Below are 18,554 nucleotides of genomic sequence, written 5' to 3' on the forward strand. Positions count from 1 at the left end.
CCCTAAAGTATCTCTTGGTAAGGTGGTATGGAGATGTCTTAAGAAAATCTTTAGCAAAAGCAATGTAATTTAAACTGAGTAGGATAATAGTGCTATTGGAAAGGAATCTCAAACATGCACTTCTCTGAGACAAGAAGAGGCTTTCAGACAGATTGTAGGCACAAAGAATAGCACTGTTTGTACACATTCAGTGTTTGCAGGACTGGTATGCTGGTCGTCTTTGCCTCACATTGGAACTAGAACTTTCTCTGTCCCTAGCCTGGCCCATCCTGTTAACTGCCACATCTCCCAGCAAAACTGCCATTCTAGAAATTATCTCAATATCATAGATTCCATATTTTACTGCCGGAAAAGCATGCCTTGTTGTTTGGGGCATTTTGATGCGCATTAGAAATTCTAGGAAGCCTGTGGTAAAGGGATTTATTACCAAAGAGCGATTGTCCTCTTCATACTCCTTGCTACTAAAAAACAATTTTAAAAACATACTGTTTTCTTTTTTTTTTTTTTCCCTCATAGGGAGCAATACCTTTTTTTTTTTTTTTTTTTTTAAGATTTTATTTATTTATTCATGAGAGACACAGAGAGACACAGCTACAGGCAGAGGGAGAAGCAGGCTCCATGCAGGGTGCCTGACGCGGGACTCCATCCCGGGTCTCCAGGTTCACACCTTGGGCTGAAGGCGGTGCCAAACCGCTGAGCCACCCGGGCTGTCGTCCCCCCCGTTTTATTTTCAAGTTCACCATTGCTACACTATATGCTTTTGACTGCCTGTTTGAACTACTTTTTGCCCAGCTCTCCTTCCTGAAGGGGGCAGCACCAGCTTCACCGGCAGTGGAGAGAAGAAGCTAGTCCAAACCCACTAAGGTTCCAGGCAGGTATTCATATGCTAGTGCTCATGCTTTGTTTTTTGTTTTTTTAATTTTTATTTATTTATGATAGTCACACAGAGAGAGAGGCAGAGACACAGGCAGAGGGAGAAGCAGGCTCCATGCACCGGGAGCCCGACGTGGGACTCGATCCCGGGTCTCCAGGATCGCGCCCTGGGCCAAAGACAGGCGCCAAACCGCTGCGCCATCCAGGGATCCCCAGTGCTCATGCTTTAAATGTGAATGCTGCAATTAGATCACATTTGTGAGAGCCTTGATATTCAGAGGTATTATGTTGCATTTTGATAAGCTCACATGTTCACATTTTCCCCAGTTGATGTATCAATAGTGAGGAAATAGTTTTTTCTCTCTTTGAAGAGCAAAATGTTTAATTTCTTATTTGCCTAAGGCCCTTTGACTTTTTTTCATGAATATTTCCTCTGACTTTTCTACAACTATAACTACCACAGATTGTCAGTCAACATGGTTCATGCCTCGTTTTAAAATTACATTGACATATATAATATATAGCTTCTTTAGAGCTCCTTGCTTAGTGAGGGGAAAAAAAATTAAATCACACAGTAGGTGAAATTCTATCCAGATTCATTAATAGTTGGAAGATAGAATAACCATCTAACAACTAAACAGCTCTTTATTATATTATATACAAGGCACTTTTGGGTACTAATCAAATAAGTTGTAGAATTGCTAGTCCTACTAATCAGAAAAATTTAAGTTGACGTCAAACTGTCTCAAATGTTTCCTATAGGAAACTTTTCAAAATGTAGAATACAGTTTTTTTTAATAAGCCTTAGAGTTTATGTAACGGGATATAAAATTATAGGTGCATGTATTGGAGTAGCTGCTTATAATCAAGACAGCTTTTTTCAGCCTTTCCTTCTTAACCTGAAATATAATTAATTAGGCCGGGCAAACATTGAGTTTTTTTGTTTGCCATCTCAATTGTGGACCTAATTTTGAAATGCTATCCATTCATAAACTTTTATCTATTCATCAGAACATGCTGTTGGTGGCTTAAGGTAAAGTAACCTATTCTGTGAGGAAACCCTCTTAACATATTTATCTTTTGGAATTTCACAACATACGGTCCAGGTAGGTATTATAACAACATGAGGCTTCAGTAAGGAGCTTTCAGATCCTTTCTATTACTGCTTTTTTATTTCCTGCTTTCTATTTAAGAGTTGTCAGCTGTCAAACCATCAGTTCTCTCCACCTTTCCCACTCATCCTCTGTATTTTATATTAATATATGTTTGTGTTTGGGGCCATTTGGTAGGCCTCAGACATTCCACAGTTACCTAGAGGACATCATCAACTACCGCTGGGAGCTTGAAGAAGGGAAACCCAACCCTCTGAGAGAAGCCAGTTTCCAAGACCTGCCCCTTCGAACTCGTGTGGAAATCCTGCACCGCCTCTGTGATTATCGGCTAGATGCAGATGATGTGTTTGATCTTCTCAAGGTGCTTAACTAGAAAGCCCTTTTCCTAGAGTACAAAAAGCCAGCAATCAGGATATAAAATTTGAAGATGTTAGGAAAAGCCAGAGTTTGGCTTTTGTTACTAGTCTGGGGACTTTTTTTTTTTTTTTAATTTTTATTTATTTATTTTAGGATAGTCACAGAGAGAGAGAGAGAAAGAGAGAGAGAGAGAGGCAGAGACAAAGGCAGAGGGAGAAGCAGGCTCCATGCACCGGGAGCCCGACGTGGGATTCGATCCCAGGTCTCCAGGATCACGCCCTGGGCCAAAGGCAGGCGCCAAACCGCTGCGCCACCCAGGGATCCCTAGTCTTGGGACTCTTAATTGACAATGAAAATGTAGCCAAAGGAATCCAAACCATACATTTAGATAGATGACTGTGCATTATTTTGGCTTAATTCCTAATTTGGTTTTGTCTTCCCTTACATGGCTGAGTTCTAGCTGACAAAGGACAGTCAGAGGCACCTATTTATTCTGTCAACAGCCAAAATTGGCAACTAAATTAGCCACTGAATTTTATTTCCCAAGATCTGAAATTTGATTTAGCATGATGGTAATATTTATTGAAAACTACAAAGACTTTAAATGATATGTGAGTGAGGTTCATCCCTACTAGATAGATACATATGTACATACATACATACACTCACGTTACAAAACATATGTTAGAGAAGGAAGATGTAGATATCTTCCCCCTTTTTTTCTACTGTTATCTGTTTTAGAAGTCTATCTCAGAGGGAGGGCATGGGCTGTTATTGCTTTTCACTCATAGGGAGGTCAGTTTCTAATCCTGTTCAGTCAGAAATGATTAAATGTGTTGATGACTTCTCAGTTCAGCCCTGCTCATGGTCATGGTATAAAATCATTGTGCAATTTAAGCATAGTCTTTGCTGAGAACTCAAGTTCTTGAATAGCAGTGGGAAGGCCAAAATAGGTCAGACCCTGGGGTAAATTGCAAGCTGTATTGCTGGATCTCAGTTATAATAAAAGGTTACTGTAGGTTACGATGGACTTACAATAGAGGCTCATGTGGGACAAAGCTTTTACAAGATTGGATTCTACTCTGTTGTGATTGTCTTTTCTTTTGTGGATGCACACTTAAGTCCAAACCAAATATATAATATGTTTACAAAAATTCGTTTTTGTTGTTTTGTTGGTGAAATGTGGGCAGTGATAGGAATAGGAAATGTTAGAAATATTTCCGTATCCTACTTCAAAGAAGGTACTGCTTCCCATTCTTCCTGTGTTTCATATGCCCTGATTTTTACATAAGATGCTTAGGCATTTTAGAATATGAGGTATAGCTGACTGTAAATTTTGAATCCTCGTTTTAGTTGTCCCCTGTTTTGTTTCTTATTTCTCTAAACCTCTTTTCCCTATTTTTCTACCAAGGGTCTGGATGCAGACAGTCTCCGTGTGGAACCATTGGGCGAAGACAGTTCCGGAGCACTCTATTGGTATTTCTATGGAACACGAATGTATAAGGAGGACCCAGTTCAAGGAAAATCCAATGGAGCACTCACGTTGAACAGGTATAATCTTTGAGGCCAGCACTGTGATAGCTACTGTATAAAATGTGAAAAAAATGGAATACATCTTGGGGATCCCTGGATGGCTCAGCAGTTTAGCGCCTGCCTTCGGCCCAGGGCATGAGATCCTGTAGTCCTGGGATCCAGTCCCACATCGGGCTCCCTGCATGGAGCCTGCTTCTCCCTCTGCCTGTGTCTCTGCCTCTCTCTCTCTCTCTCTCTCTCTCTCTCATGAATGAATAAATTAAAAATCTTTCTAAAAAATGAATACATCAGAATTCTGCAGCACACATTTTTTTTCTTATGAAGGATTAGATGTAACAATGTGCCTGTCAAGAGTTAGCAAGGAGTTACTTCATAAAAAATTAAAAGGAATTCATAACACAGCTTCTGCTATTAGTGGTGAAAGATACTGCTGTTTGTGATGAGGTTCTTGATTTGAGGTGCCTGTGGAGTTTCACTGCCATAACACAGGCCACTCTACAGCAAGACGCCAGTAGTACAGTCACTTCCCAGTGGCAGTTGTCCTTTTGTAATGGGTTGAGAACTCCGTTTTTCTACTAGAATTAATGATCTGCTACATCAGTGTAGGACCAGGAAGGCCTTAAAGGATGCCTGAAATGTGACCCTTATTCAATGCTTCCTAGGTGAGGAAGAACCTCAGAATGACACTATTGTCTTGTTTTATTTAAACTTCATTATTCCTGGGAGCACTGTGAACTATTAGGGAAGTGTTAGTTCATACTCAGATTTTAATATTATAAAGTGTCAGTGTTTGGCTGCACATTCTAATAAAAGAGGAGAGAAGATAGGGAGTCATTCTGCTCTTTCCCAGTGACCACTGCATTTAATCCTTTTTTGGTGAACTCATGACTAGAAAAACTTGTAGCTAATAGTTTTCAAAGCATATGTAACACATCAATTCTATTACAGAACATTTTGATTTAATATACTATTTTTTAGGCAAAGTGAAGGACAAAAAAGTGTCTCCATTGTTCCTGGGAAAACAGGAAAAAGAAGAGGAAGACCACCAAAACGTAAGAAACTTCAGGAGGAGATTATAGTGAGGTAAGATATCTGTGTTAGTCTCTGCCAGTCATAAACCCACATGCTTATTAGAAGGGGCCTTAATTTCACTCGTCCTTTCATCCCTGATTCTCCCTTGTGCCATGGGAAGAATATGGGACTTAGATTATGGAAACCTGGGTCCAAATCCTCCTGAAATGAGCTAATGTGTAATCAGTGAAGCCCTATCTCTATGACCTACCCTCTCTAAGCCTATTCTTTTATTGGACAATAGGGATACTAGTAAAAATAAGGATTAGGTTGAACAAGATAATAAATATGGCAGTGTAACAGACTGAAAACTGCATGACCCACTGGAAGTGCTCAGTATGTATTAACTTTTAAAATTGGTTGTACCACACATTTTTTCAGAGGAATATAGAGCAAGTTATTCTAATTAACCACTGACTAATAATCAGCATTTTACCAGGATTACATACAAGTTTAGGAGTTAATTCTTTCCCTAAAAGGAGATTTTAGTAGCAAATATGCATTAGTATGTTTAGAATACAATTTCTTAGAATATGGAACAGGTAAGATTTTAAACATTTTTATACTCTTTATTTTATATTTAATTTTAGCAAGGAAAAAGTTTCTGTTACATTTGGGAAATTTTATTTTATGCATAATGATCTTTTAGGAAATTCCACCACATTAATCTTAATATAAGAATTTTAAAAACCACCTGTGTGGCTCAGAGGTTAAGTGTCTGCCTTTGGCTCGGCACAAGATCCCAGAGTCCCAGGACCAAGTCCCACATTGGGCTATCTGCATGGAGCCTGCTTCTCCTCCCTCTGCCTATGTCTCTGCCTCTCTGTGTGTGTCTCTCATGAATAACTAAATTATCTTTAAAGAAAAAAAAAGGAATTCTGAAAACCTGGCCCAAACTGTAAATACACTTTCTGTAAGGATCAGATTTATCATTATACACCTATGGAAGCTAGATTATATTAAAATTTCTAGTGAAAGAACAGACTGATTCTTCCTTCTAACTTGTAGAACTACTAAATAATCTAAATGTATAAAGCAGGCCAGATTTCTTGTTGTTGCTCATTAACTACTAAAAAGTATTGATTTCTAGCCATCAGATTATAAATAAATCAGGATTTTTTTTTTTTTTTTTAAATCTAAGAATCGGTGTTCCACTTAACTTTCCAGTAATCAGTTTTGTGAGAAACACTCTATAATCATGTTCAATACACAGGACACCTGTTGCAGAATTTTGTTGGCAATCTACAGTTTCTTATAGATTCAGAAAACTGTTTTATAATGGTCTCCATTTGCCTGTTAAGTACTAACAATTAGGATGCCTTAGCATTGGGATATGGAATCATTTTAACAAGCGTATGTGGACTTGTACTACCCTCTACTGGTGATTTTATTCTTTAAAACTCTGTATCCAGTACAGTATTTAAATATTTTTTGATTAGGGATGCCTGGGTGGCTCAGCGGTTGGGCATCTGCCTTTGGCTCAGGGCATGATTCCAGAGTGCTGGGATGGAGTCCCACATTGGGCTCCCTGCATGGAGCCTGCTTCCCCCTCTGCCTGTGTCTCTGCCTCTCTGTGTCTCTCATGAATAAGTAAATAGAATTTTAAAAATAGATAAATATTTTTTAATTAAATAAAATTTAAAATTTGGTTCCTCGGTCATGCCACATTTCGGGTACTTTGCCACATGTGGCTCATGGCTGCCATGTTGGACAGTGACACTACAGAACATTTTCATTTTCACAGGACATTCTATGGAACAGTAATTGAAAACAAATATCCACAGAGAATGACCTACATGTTTCAGGGTTACAAAGAACAATGATACTTCACACTATCGCGCTGAACACACTTGTACTTTACAATTTAACCTTCAACATACCTGTATTGTAGGCATTATTTTTAGCTCATTTTACAGGAAAATTAATTAATTTTCCAAGGGCACATGGTAAGAAGCAAGCCTTAATAGGGGCAGTCTGACATTTGAGCCTGTGTTCTTAATCTCTGCCTTATAGTAGATGAAATTGAATATGCCTTACCTTCAGTATAGCCCTGATCAGGGAGGAGGACATTAGATTCCCTAGTTTGGAGCGAGGAGGAGGGATTTAGTTGTTAACACTTAACTCCTCTGTATGATTTCCCAAAAAAAAAATGTTTTTAAAAACTTAATATTTTCCTGTTATATAGGATGTTACCATTACATAGGGTTCATATATATCAGTCTTTCCCCTCTATACCAGCACACATACATCAAGGTGTGCCGTTACTCAGTTATTCTTCCCCTTAATTTTGTCTTCTACAAATGTACATACTCCTTATATTACATTAATTGGGTCTAACTTGTAAGGGGAGCACAGAACAATTTTAGACACGTCTTTGTTTTTGTTTTTGTTTTTGTTTTTTTTTTTTTTTGTTTTTAATTTTTATTTATGATAGTCACAGAGAGAGAGAGAGAGAGGCAGAGACACAGGCAGAGGGAGAAGCAGGCTCCATGCACCGGGAGCCCGATGTGGGATTCGATCCCGGGTCTCCAGGATCGCGCCCTGGGCCAAAGGCAGGCGCCAAACCGCTGCGCCACCCAGGGATCCCCACGTCTTTGTTTTAATTGGTGTCTCCTTTCCCTGTGTTTCAGTGAAAAGCAGGAAGAAAACTCCTTGGCATCTGAGCCACAGACAAAAAATGGTAATGACTTTTGTTGGAATTTAGAAAAGACTAAGTAAATATGATTGATTTATATTATGATGTAACTCATTTTCCCGAGTTCTGCAGAGCAGTTAAGATGAATGCACTATAGCCTCACTGGCCTCCATGCCCTTCCTCAGTTCTCTTCATCACAATTCACCTCTGCCCATCTCTCCATCTCATGGATAACTGGAGATCTTCACTTGTGCCCTCTAACCTGGCACAGTGGAATGGACACCAAACATTTGAATGAATGAGCAAGTTCTCAAAGAGCTGTCTTTTTTAATGTAAAATGCTGTATAAGGAAATCTGTTGGTTTCCTAACCTATATTTCAGTTCTGTGATCCAAATTGCATAAAACTGGGAGGGGTGGTAGTATCTGTTTACAGTAAATGAACATAAATGAGTCAAGGAAGACTCTGCAGAAGCTCAAATCAAAACCATTTTATAAAAAGTAAGTATATTTAAGCGTTTCTAGGTTATTAAAAATCTGTAATTACAAAAGTCACAATAGTTATATTTGTATTCCCATTAGATATTCTTAACTTTTAGGGGTAAATGGTGTTAGTAACAGGAAAATCAAAATTATACATTATGAACTTTAAAATCCTTTTTTTTTTTTTTTTTTTTTTGATTCCCTGGTTTTCATCATGACCCAGGATATAAATGAAATTGAGAATTAATAAAAAGGATCCTAGTGGGATCTATCTAATGAATGCATCCTTTTCATTCTATGGGTCCCAAGGGCCAGGTCAAGGCACTTGGTGGCTCCTGTGCCAAACAGAAGAAGAATGGAGACAGGTTACTGAGAGTTTTCGGGAGAGGACCTCCCTTCGAGAACGGCAGCTCTATAAGCTCCTCAGTGAAGACTTCCTGCCTGAGATCTGCAACATGATTGCCCAGAAGGTATGCAAATAGGTGATTCTTCCCCTCTGTATTAGCTATAAAGCTACATGATGATTCATTAGAGTTTTTGAGTGTATTTCCCCTGTCTCTTGGAAGTGGTATAATCCCTCATTTTAACCTGGAGTGTTAAAGTGGGACTTCACGCCACCTAGTCTTCTTAACTGTGGATATTCTCCTTACCCACAAAGTCCTCAGAGCCTCCCACTCCTCAGTATTTAGAATGGCTTTTCACAGTCTGGAACCAGCTTTCTTCTCCCATAACATTCCTCAGGAAAAGGTTCCATGAGCCCCCAGGTATATGTCCTATCAGCATGTGCATACTTCTATATAAATGCTGCTTTGGTGGTGGGAGACCCTCTCTCCCATGAAGCAGCAAGCTCTGAGAGTGTTTGTCTTTGTAGCTCCAGTGCTGGCTCCGCCCAGCTTCACATGTGAGCAGTGTATGAATGCTGCTTTCTCCAACTTCAGCACCTGATAGTTTTATAAACCCACATTCTGTATTTTCACACCTAAGCACCCTCACACATGCATCTTTCCCCTTCTACTTCCCTACTCATTTGAATGCTACTCTCCATAAGCTGTCCCCTACCTCTCCCAATTTTAGGATTTTCTTCCCTAACATGTTTTCTCATTACTTAATTCCATTCTGAGTTGTTTAATCTTTTTTGGATTAGGCACCAGTCTTTTTTTTTTTTTTTTTTTTTTTTAAGATTTTATTTACTTATTCATGAAAGAGAGAGGCAGAGACACAGGCAGAGGGAGAAGCAGGCTCCATGCAGGGAGCCCGATGTGGGACTCTATCCTGGGTCCCCAGGATCATGCCCTGGGCTGCAGGCTGCGCTAAAGCGCCGAGCCACCTGGGCTCGATTACACGCCAGTCTTACCTTTTGAAACCCACAACACCTAATGTAATGACTTTTCTATAGTGGATGCTCACTGATCATTTACTTTGGTTATTTCATTTCAGTAATTTTAATACTTTTGATTGTTGTACATGTTAGTAGAAGACAGGAAAATTTGACCACCTCCCAATGAAATCTGAAGAGAAAGTATAAATTAATTGCTGCAGTACCTTCAGAGAAAAATAAAACAAGATGTATTAATTTGTTGTGTATCTAGTGATATTTATAACTTTTAAGTAGGTTGATGCTTTGAAAGGATAATTGTAGAAAGCCATCATTCTCTAATAGAATCTTACAAATAGTGCTTCAAGAATTACATTTTCATGGATGAGCAAAAAAATCTGCATTTCCCCACTAGCATACTTTTTTTTTTTTTTTTTTTAAGATTTTATTTATTCATGAGAGAGACAGAGAGAGAGAGGCAGAGGAAGAAGCAGGCTCCATGCAGGGAGCCCGATGTGGGACTCAGTCCCGGGACTCCAGGATCACACACTGGTCCAAAGACAGGTGCTAAACTGCTGAGCCACCCAGGGATCCCCAAAGCATACTTAATTCCGTATACTATAATTATACTTCTGTTTTTGTGATCTGCAACCCATCATGCCAGTTTTCCCAGCAATCAAAGCGCATAATCTGATTTTCTTTAAAGCAACTTTTATAGAGATCGTTGTTTGTTTTTTAAGATTTTATTTTCTCTATTCATGAGAGACACAGAGAGACAGAGACACAGGCAGAGGGAGAAGCAGGCTCCATGCAGGGAGCCCGATGTGGGAGTCCCATCCTGGAACACCAGGATCACGCCCTGGGCTGAAGGCAGAAACTAAACCGCTGAGCCACCCCGGCGTCCCTGTAGAGATGGTTTTTATAACTTTATATACATGACCTTGTGTATGACTTTATTCATAAAACTAATGATTGTACATTAAATCACCTGTACAACAGGTGATTTTAATACCTAACCTGCTTAAACATTTTTTTAAATAATTTCTGCCCCCTTTAAAAACAATGATTTATATATTTTAGAGAAAGAGAGAGTGTGAGTTGGGATGGGGCAGTGGGAGAGGGAGAGAGAATCCTACCTAAGCGGACTCTCCACTGAGCATGGAGCCTGCTGTAGAACTCCATTCTAGGACTCTGAGATCATGACCTGAGCTGAGATCAAGAGTTGGGCACTTAACTGACTGAGTCACTTGGGTGCCCTGCCTTTTTTTTTTTTTTTTTAAAGTAATATCTACACCCAACATGGGGCTCGAACTCATGACTCCAAGATCAAGAGTCACATATTCTACCAACTGACTCAGCCAGATGCTACTATCTATAATCTTTGCTTTTTTACTACAGTATTCAACCTAAGATTTTTTTTTGACTCAGGGCATGACCTGGAGTCCTGGGATTGAGTCCCACATCAGGCTCCCTGCATGGAGCCTGCTTCTCCCTCTGCCCCTCTCTCTCTCTCTCTCTCTCTCTCTCTCTCTCTGTGTATCTCATGAATAAATAAATAAAATCTTTTTTTAAAAAAATATTAACTTTAGAGAGTGTGTGTCGGGGGAGGGGCAGAGGGAGAAGGAGAGGGACAGGCACACTGAACAGAGAGCCCAACTTGGGGCTGTCTCACGACCCTGAGATCATGACCCTGAGATCATGACCCGAGCCTAAACCAAGAGTTGGATGCTCATCTAACTGAGACACCCAAGCGCCCCTCTGAATTTGAATTTTTTATTAGTATAATGAAATTTTTATTAGTATAATGAAAGCTCTAACTTCACGGAAGTTTTTATGGGAAATAAACGAAAGAAACCATGTCAGTGTACCTGGTACAGTACTTAGCTACCCATAGACCCTTGACTCTTTCCATGATGACTGTAGATAATTGATTAGAAACCTCAGCAGTAAATGAAATTCTCATTTCTCACCAAAAGAAATGCAAGTGCAAAGAGAGTCCAAATAGATAAATCTTGGGAGATAGTGACAGTCCCCTAAACAATGAAATAATAAAAGGATCAGAAAGCCTGCTTTTACCATATGCAAGTTAAGCTTTTATGGGAGGTTTGAAGGAGGATATAAGCTAGTAAAAGTATTTGTTGCTGATGTTACAGGCAGTAATTTTCAGACGGCTTACAAACGGTAGGTCTTTAACAAATAACTTGACAAAGAGTAATAATTCACACAAGAGGATAAAGTTGTAGGAAAACAAATTCATCTTCTGTATCAAGACTACAGCATTCCCCATTAGTAACTTGTATCTGGTTGGCAGAGTGTGGTGAGGTCAAGTTCGTATTGGCCTCTATTGCTGCTAGTATGGGAAACTGGCACAGTTCCTTGGAGAGTGAGTTCCATGGTAAATTTCCACATTTATTTAAAGTGAAGAGCTCTTCCTCTTAGGTTGAAGCTCATAAAGGAGCTGCTCACTGGCATATTTGAGGAAACTGCTGTGATAGCTATTGTGGATAAAAAGGGTCATGACACACTTTGATGATTGGATTACATTTGTCCTGGGGCCTAGTCATTCTAACACAACTGCTTTCAAAGCCTCTCTTTTTAAATCTACCACAATTGCTTTGCAGTATATTTATGTTTTGTAAACCACACTTTTGTCATTCTTTTTTTTTTCCCCTATCCTTTGTGCCTTTACCTCATTGATTCTTCAAGTTTCAAGACTTTGAATTAAGGGATGCCAAAACCAAACCTTGGATAATGCTGATACTGGTATTGAAGCCACAGAATTACTCCACTACAAAGCCTGTGCTGACCACCTCCGTATAGGTTACAGTGGTAGAGCTATGGGGCTTATTCCACAAAAAGCTCGAAACTTACACTGACTTTAAATAATCGCCTGGTCTTAGATCATTTTTAAAACTCCTTCCTTGAAACATCCTATAGTGATTGCCTTCAAGCTCTTAAATTTTCTCAAGGCTCTCATCTTCTCAGGCAAGCTTCTGATTTCTAGTCACTGAGTCTTTTCCCCACTTGTGTCTTGCTACTTGGGTTCTCAGCCTGGGCAGCTACTCTCACTTCTCACTACTGCCACTGAACTGCCTTGTAAAAGGGAGTTCTACCTCCAGCTGCTCAAAATGCCCCCTTTCAGAGCCATTCCCTCCAGCAGAAGGTGGGCTGTCCCTTAATAATTTGAAACAAAACTTTTTTCTAATGTCTAAATAGTTACGGGAGTTTTCTGCCAGTGATAAAGATTGACAGACCCTTGGTGTCTATAAAGGTTTTTTGGTTTATTTTTCTAAGAGAAGAAACTGGCTTATTACCTGGTGGAGATGAGTCAATTTTACTGACTGTCCAAAGGATACCTTTGGCTCTCATCACCTGTGTGCCTTAAAGGCCACTCTTCTCCTGGCAGCAGCAGCAGTAGCTGAGAACACCCTAATCTGTCTTTTTCCTTTCTTTTCCTCACTTCTAACTATAGGGAAAGCGTCCACAGCGCACAAAAGCAGAGTTGCAACCTAGGTGGATGTCTGACCACCTGTCCATCAAATCCATCAAGCAAGAGGTGAGTGTGTGTTGAGGGTAGAGAGGAGTTTTCAGTGGTCAGAAGGATTGCTCCATTTTATTTCAGGTACTCCTTTTATTCCTACTTGGTAATTTACCTTTGCCTCAATTTTTAAATCTCAGACCTTTATGGAGCATTCTTAAACGTAAGGTGCATTTTTCGAAAGGGAAGGATTAAAAAGTATGACATGAAATTGTGTTCTTTTCTATCTTATAGTTAATGTCCTGGGATGATAAACATACCCAAATTTAACGTAGATGAGAAAGATAAGTACTATAATAGATCTATATGTAGTAGAAGTTCATGAATGCTAAGATGGTAGAAATGAGTGGTGGGCAAAGAAAGAAGTGTTGGGACAAGCAGAGCTACGTTTCTCCTGAACCTTGCAGGATAACTAAGATTTTGGTGATTTTGGTGGTGGATAGTGGTGGTGGAAGAGTAACATAAATAAAGCATAGGGGATCCCTGGGTGGATCAGCAGTTTAGCGCCTGCCTTGTGCCCAGGGCATGATCCTGGGGTTCCGGGATCAAGTCCCACATCGGGCTCCCAGTATGGAGCCTGCTTCTCCCTCTGCCTGTGTCTCTGTGCCTCTTTTGCTCTCTCTCTCTCTCTCTCTCTCTCTCTCTCTCTCTGTGAGTGTCTCTCATGAATAAATAAAGTCTTTTTAAAAAAAATAAAAATAAAGCATAGAGGCAGGAAAATATATAATGTGGTCAAAGAACAGTGTGTATTTGAATTTGTGTCTGGCATATAAGATATGTTGTAATATGCAGTGGAAGAAAATGCTGAAACGATCAGATTTTGGAGTCCCCTGGCTATGTGGCTTACATCTTTAGTAGGCAGGCCAGTAATAAGTGAGTTGTGTCATTAGATCTTTGGTTGAACAAGGTACCTCTCTGGTTACACCATGATAAATGACTTTTTAAGGAAAAACTGGAAAGTAAGAAGTCATTGAGCAGTGTACTTCCAGCAGGAAAAAGCAATAGAATCCCTACTATTGTAACTGCAGGTCTGAAATGGAGGAGATGATGGAGGTGGACATGTGGCAGGAAAGGTCATTAGAGAATGGTTGGCATGAGGGTCAGGTTGCAAGAGGATGAGTAGTGAATTAAAGTTCTCGTGGATTATCCTATTGTGGTTTTGAGAAATAAGACGGTGAAAGAAAACAAATCTTGAAAAAATAAAGAGGAAGCAGGATTGAGGAGAGAGAGCTCATGGTAGGTTCCTTTTTTAAAAATGGGAGATGTAGGGGTGCCTGGGTGGCTCCATGGTTGAACATCTGCCTTTGGCTCAGGGCGTGATCCTGGGGTCCGGAACCAAGTCCCACATCGGGCTCCTTGCAGGGAGCCTGGTTCTCCCTCTCTCCCTCTGCCTCTCTCTGTGTGTGTCTCATGAATAAATAAATAAAATATTTACAAAAAAAATTGGAGATATAGCATGGACATGAAAGATGTCCATGAATGAAGTAAGTCTGGTGTAAGATGAAGTGCCTCCGAGGCAGAGTCTTGCCAGGGAGTAGAGTTGCTCCCATTTCTCCCAAGTTAAAGACACAAACTTTTGGTGGGGCAAGAAAATATTAGGAGTTCACGTTGGATGTTCCTCTATCCTTTGAAGGTGGGGAAGGCCTCAGGTGGGTGTGGAGATCTAATGAAGGCACAATATTTGGGTCAACACTAATATATTAAATAAAAGGGTTTTCCAGCATCCAGGAGCCAACTGTGTTTGGGTATTTTCATTTTGTAACCTCCTTTAGCGTAAATGACTTTATTAGCATCACACTTGTAGGAAGGGACAAAATTGATCCTTCCATTTACTGAGATTTAAAAATTGGCAAAGTGGTAATGGAATGAGGCCAAAGGAACTAAATTGCAGGTGATGATATATATATTGGATGCTGAATGTCAGAGAGGAGAGGGAACTGAAGGAAGGAGCCAGGATGAAGGAGGAGGCGGTCACAGTGGAAGTGTCTTGCTAGTGAATTCTCCGGCTCCCTCTTCCCTTTGGGTGAAGCTTCCAGAAGGCATCTCGTGCTCACTCCCCTGGGTCCTCCAGGACATCCCCCAAGACCTCCGTTTCCTCACTCTTCCTTTTCCTAGAGGTTTTTCTTTGTTGTTGCTAATCTCACTCTCCTATGCTATGTACTTTTCAGCCTTTTAACTCCTCATTTAGCATTACATATCATTGATTACATACTTCAGTAGTCTTGGAAAGTATGGAGTCTTGTTAGTGCTCCTAAATTGTTTTCATGGCTCCTAAATGTTTCATGACTCCTAAATTGGAGTGACAACACGGTCCTGTATTAGAGAGCTTATCATTAACCCAGGCCTACAAAAGGAAAAAATTAGTTTATAAATTTGTATCTACTTAAATAACATTTGCATTTATCCTTTATTTCTCTTTTTTAGCTCATAGATGTGTTCTTGGCAATAGATACATTGCCCAACACTTAACTGCCTTTGGATTGACAATTCTGCCATGACTTGTTGCAATCTCCCCAGTCTTGTTTCCTTAGCAGTCTTTAGATTTGGAATGGCCTTTGGTAATTGGTCTCCAGCCATAGTTCTCAGATGGTTTTCTAGTTCTTTTTGTTTTGTTTTGTCCTCTCCACTTTCTCAATTCCTTGACAGTTAACACCTCCTTGAAAGTTCTCTTTGCTATTTTCTGTTAGTTGTCCTGGGCTGAGTCCTAAATGCCATAGTGTACATTTCAGGCTACATAGTAATTTGAATACAGACCAAAAGGTTCTTTTGTGGCTCTAAGCAAAGCTTAGCTCAGACACTGAAAGTTTTTAGTTATTCTTAGCAGGGTTTCTCTTTTTTCCTGCTGTTTTTATTTTTCAATAGAACTAAGCGTGGTATTGCAGAGAACCTGGATTTCTGCTGTGATACCCAATTATCCTGGAGAAAACTTGGATGTGCCATGAGTTTTCTGCTTCTGTTTAAGCAGCAGAAAATCTTTAGGCCATTAAAGACTTTATAGGCATTGTATCTATCTATATTGGTCACCCAGGAGTCTGATCTTTTTGCCTCAAAAAGTCTTTTAATTGTGACTCCTGGGGAAAATATTAGCGAAGGGAGGTAGTCTTTCTGAACTTTGGAATTAGGACTGCATTGGTTATTTTTGTCGGGAGACTCTGGACATTGCTGTTGCTAAGGAGCTCTTTGTGGTGGTATAGTCTCAAGTGTGCTACTAAAGTTGGCAAGGGTGCCAGGGTGTCTGGTAACCTGCCCTGGGTGAGAATGGAGCACGGAAGGAAAGTCTTGAGCACAGCTTCAACCATATTCTATTTATAATACTTTAGAGGATTTCAAAGTAGTGTTTCTAATTAGCTTCTCTTTAAAATCCCTCCTTGATTCTAGCAGGCCTCTTTCATACCTATAAAGGATTTAAATACCACTCAGTTTCCTTTTAAAGGAAAAAAGAATTGCAGTGTCAAACAGTGTAAAAATTTTTTAACTGTTCAGTTTTTGTTTTTTGTTCATTTGGTTGTATTTGTTCTTTAAACTATTAAAGTTTAAAACCCTACCAAGAGTGTCTCCAGGCAATGTATCCTATCTTTTAGTAGTACTTCCGTTAACACTGACTTGAGTAAGGTACTTCTGAAAATGAGAACAATAACTTTTAAAGCAGATTCATTCTTGGTGTGCAATGGATCCAAAAATGGATCCAAAAATATGGATTTTTTTCAGATGTGTATGATGCAATTTATATAAAATAATAATTGTTGAGAATTCACATCAGATAAGAACCACTGAAATTATAACACATGATGAAAGAGAACCACGCATCAATTTACATTCCCACCAACAATGCATGAAGCTTTCCTTTTGTCCACATCCTTGCCAGCACTTGTTATTTCTTGTCTTTTTAATGATAGCCAGTCTTACAGGTGTGAAGCAATATCATCTCACTGTGGTTTTGATTTCCATTTCCTTGACGATTAGAAATGTTGAGCACCATTTCATGTACCTGTTGGCCATCTGTGTGTCTTTGGAAAAATGTCTATTCAGGTCCTCTGCCCATTTTTTGAATCAGATTAGTTTTTTGCTATTGTTAAGTTTTTTTAAGATGCTACAAATTTAAGTTAATCATCCTATCTTACGTGCTTAGCATAAAAATTAACATATTGGGGAAAAAAGCAACTTAAGTGGCTACATACTGTTTGACTCCATTTCTGTGAAATATCCAGAGCAAGTAAATCCACAAAGAGCAGGTTGGTGATTGCCAAGAGGTAGAGGAGTAGGGAATAAAGACCGGCTGGTTAATGGGTTCAGTGTTTTCTTTTGGGGTGCTAAAAATGTTTTGCAACCTAGTGTAGGTGGTGCATCCACAACATTGTGGATGTACTAAATGCCACTGAGTTAATACACTTCAAAATGTTAATTTTATATGAATTTCACTTGGAGTTTTAGCAAAAAGCTATATGAAGAGTTTTACTTATTTTTAAATGATATGGGGCCCTGATTTAACAGTTTTTTACATCTATGTAATCCTTAGACTTTTTAACAGGGAACGCATAGCAGAGGGAGGAAAGAGTTAAATACCAGCTCATTTTAGAATAGGTCATACTAGTTCATTTCCCCAGTTTACCTGGGAAGGAGTTGTTCTACAAGTCCAAAAGAATTTACATGTTCTTGTAGAAAACTTGGAGGACTATATTAAATACTGTGGAAGGCATAGTAATCTCACAATTCCCAAATCCTCACTCCTGCACTTTTACCTGTTTGCTTCAGGCCCTTTCTCTATGCACTTCTTACAAAACAGTAGTTCACTGAATATTATATTGTCACCTGTGTTTTTTTATTTAACCTTGTGAACATACTCATATTTCATTAAAAATTCCTCAGAACTAGAACTTCTATTGGGTCACGTTGGCTCAGTGGTTTGAGCATGCAGCTCTTGATTTTGGTTTGGGTTATGATCTCATACTCCAGCTGGACTGGGAGTTGAGCAGACTCAGTGCTCAGTGCGGAGTCTATTTGAGATTCTCTCTCCCTCTCTATCTACTCCTCCCACTCATGCACACACTCACACACTCTCTCCCTCTCCCTTTCTAAAAATAGGTAAATCTTTTTTTAGAAAAAGAACTACTTCTGTTGATTTTACAGTGATGACTGTAATTTCACCTATTATTAAACATTTAGCATATTTACAAGTTTTCACCATTTTAAATAATGTTGACTCAAATTTAGAGAAATAATCTTTGCCTGCCTATCTTACTTTTACAATAAAGTCATAGAAAGGTAATTACTCTGTTGAGGGTTCTTAATATATATACATATACAAATTGTCCTCCAGAAGACCTGTGCCACAACAGATTGATAGCTCACTTTACCATATCTTTATAAATGTATCACTTGTATCTTTCACTATTTTGTAAATGAAAAGGCTAATTTACTTTTCTGTTTGATCATTGATGTGATTTTTATCTTTGAATTTTGTAATCATGTTAAATCTGTTTTGGGGGAGGCTATTGTTAATCTGTGTTGGGCTTTTTTTGAGACAGAGTGGCAATTGTGGGGGGTGGACAGAGGGAAAGGGAGAATCCCAAACAGGATCCACACCCAGCTTGGAGCCCAATGCAGGACTCAATCTCACAACTCTGAGATCATGACCTAAG

The 18,554-nt window shown here is 39.3% G+C and overlaps 1 protein-coding gene across 3 annotated transcripts in view; it reads left to right on the plus strand.

The window, feature by feature from the left end:
- The window catches only part of CECR2 (CECR2 histone acetyl-lysine reader), a 172,977-nt gene that overhangs the window by 125,576 nt on the left and 28,847 nt on the right, over nt 1-18,554 (plus strand). For 2 of the 3 annotated variants that reach the window (XM_072766373.1, XM_072766371.1), the window contains exons 3-8: nt 2,163-2,346; nt 3,754-3,893; nt 4,854-4,958; nt 7,577-7,626; nt 8,372-8,532; nt 12,850-12,933. In XM_072766373.1, the coding sequence (XP_072622474.1) occupies nt 2,163-2,346; nt 3,754-3,893; nt 4,854-4,958; nt 7,577-7,626; nt 8,372-8,532; nt 12,850-12,933 (724 nt within the window). The remainder of the gene's footprint in view (nt 1-2,162; nt 2,347-3,753; nt 3,894-4,853; nt 4,959-7,576; nt 7,627-8,371; nt 8,533-12,849; nt 12,934-18,554) is intronic. The other variant, XM_072766372.1, reaches the window with a different exon arrangement.

This window comes from Vulpes vulpes, chromosome 8, assembly GCF_048418805.1.
Source record: "Vulpes vulpes isolate BD-2025 chromosome 8, VulVul3, whole genome shotgun sequence".
Taxonomy (NCBI): domain Eukaryota; kingdom Metazoa; phylum Chordata; class Mammalia; order Carnivora; family Canidae; genus Vulpes; species Vulpes vulpes.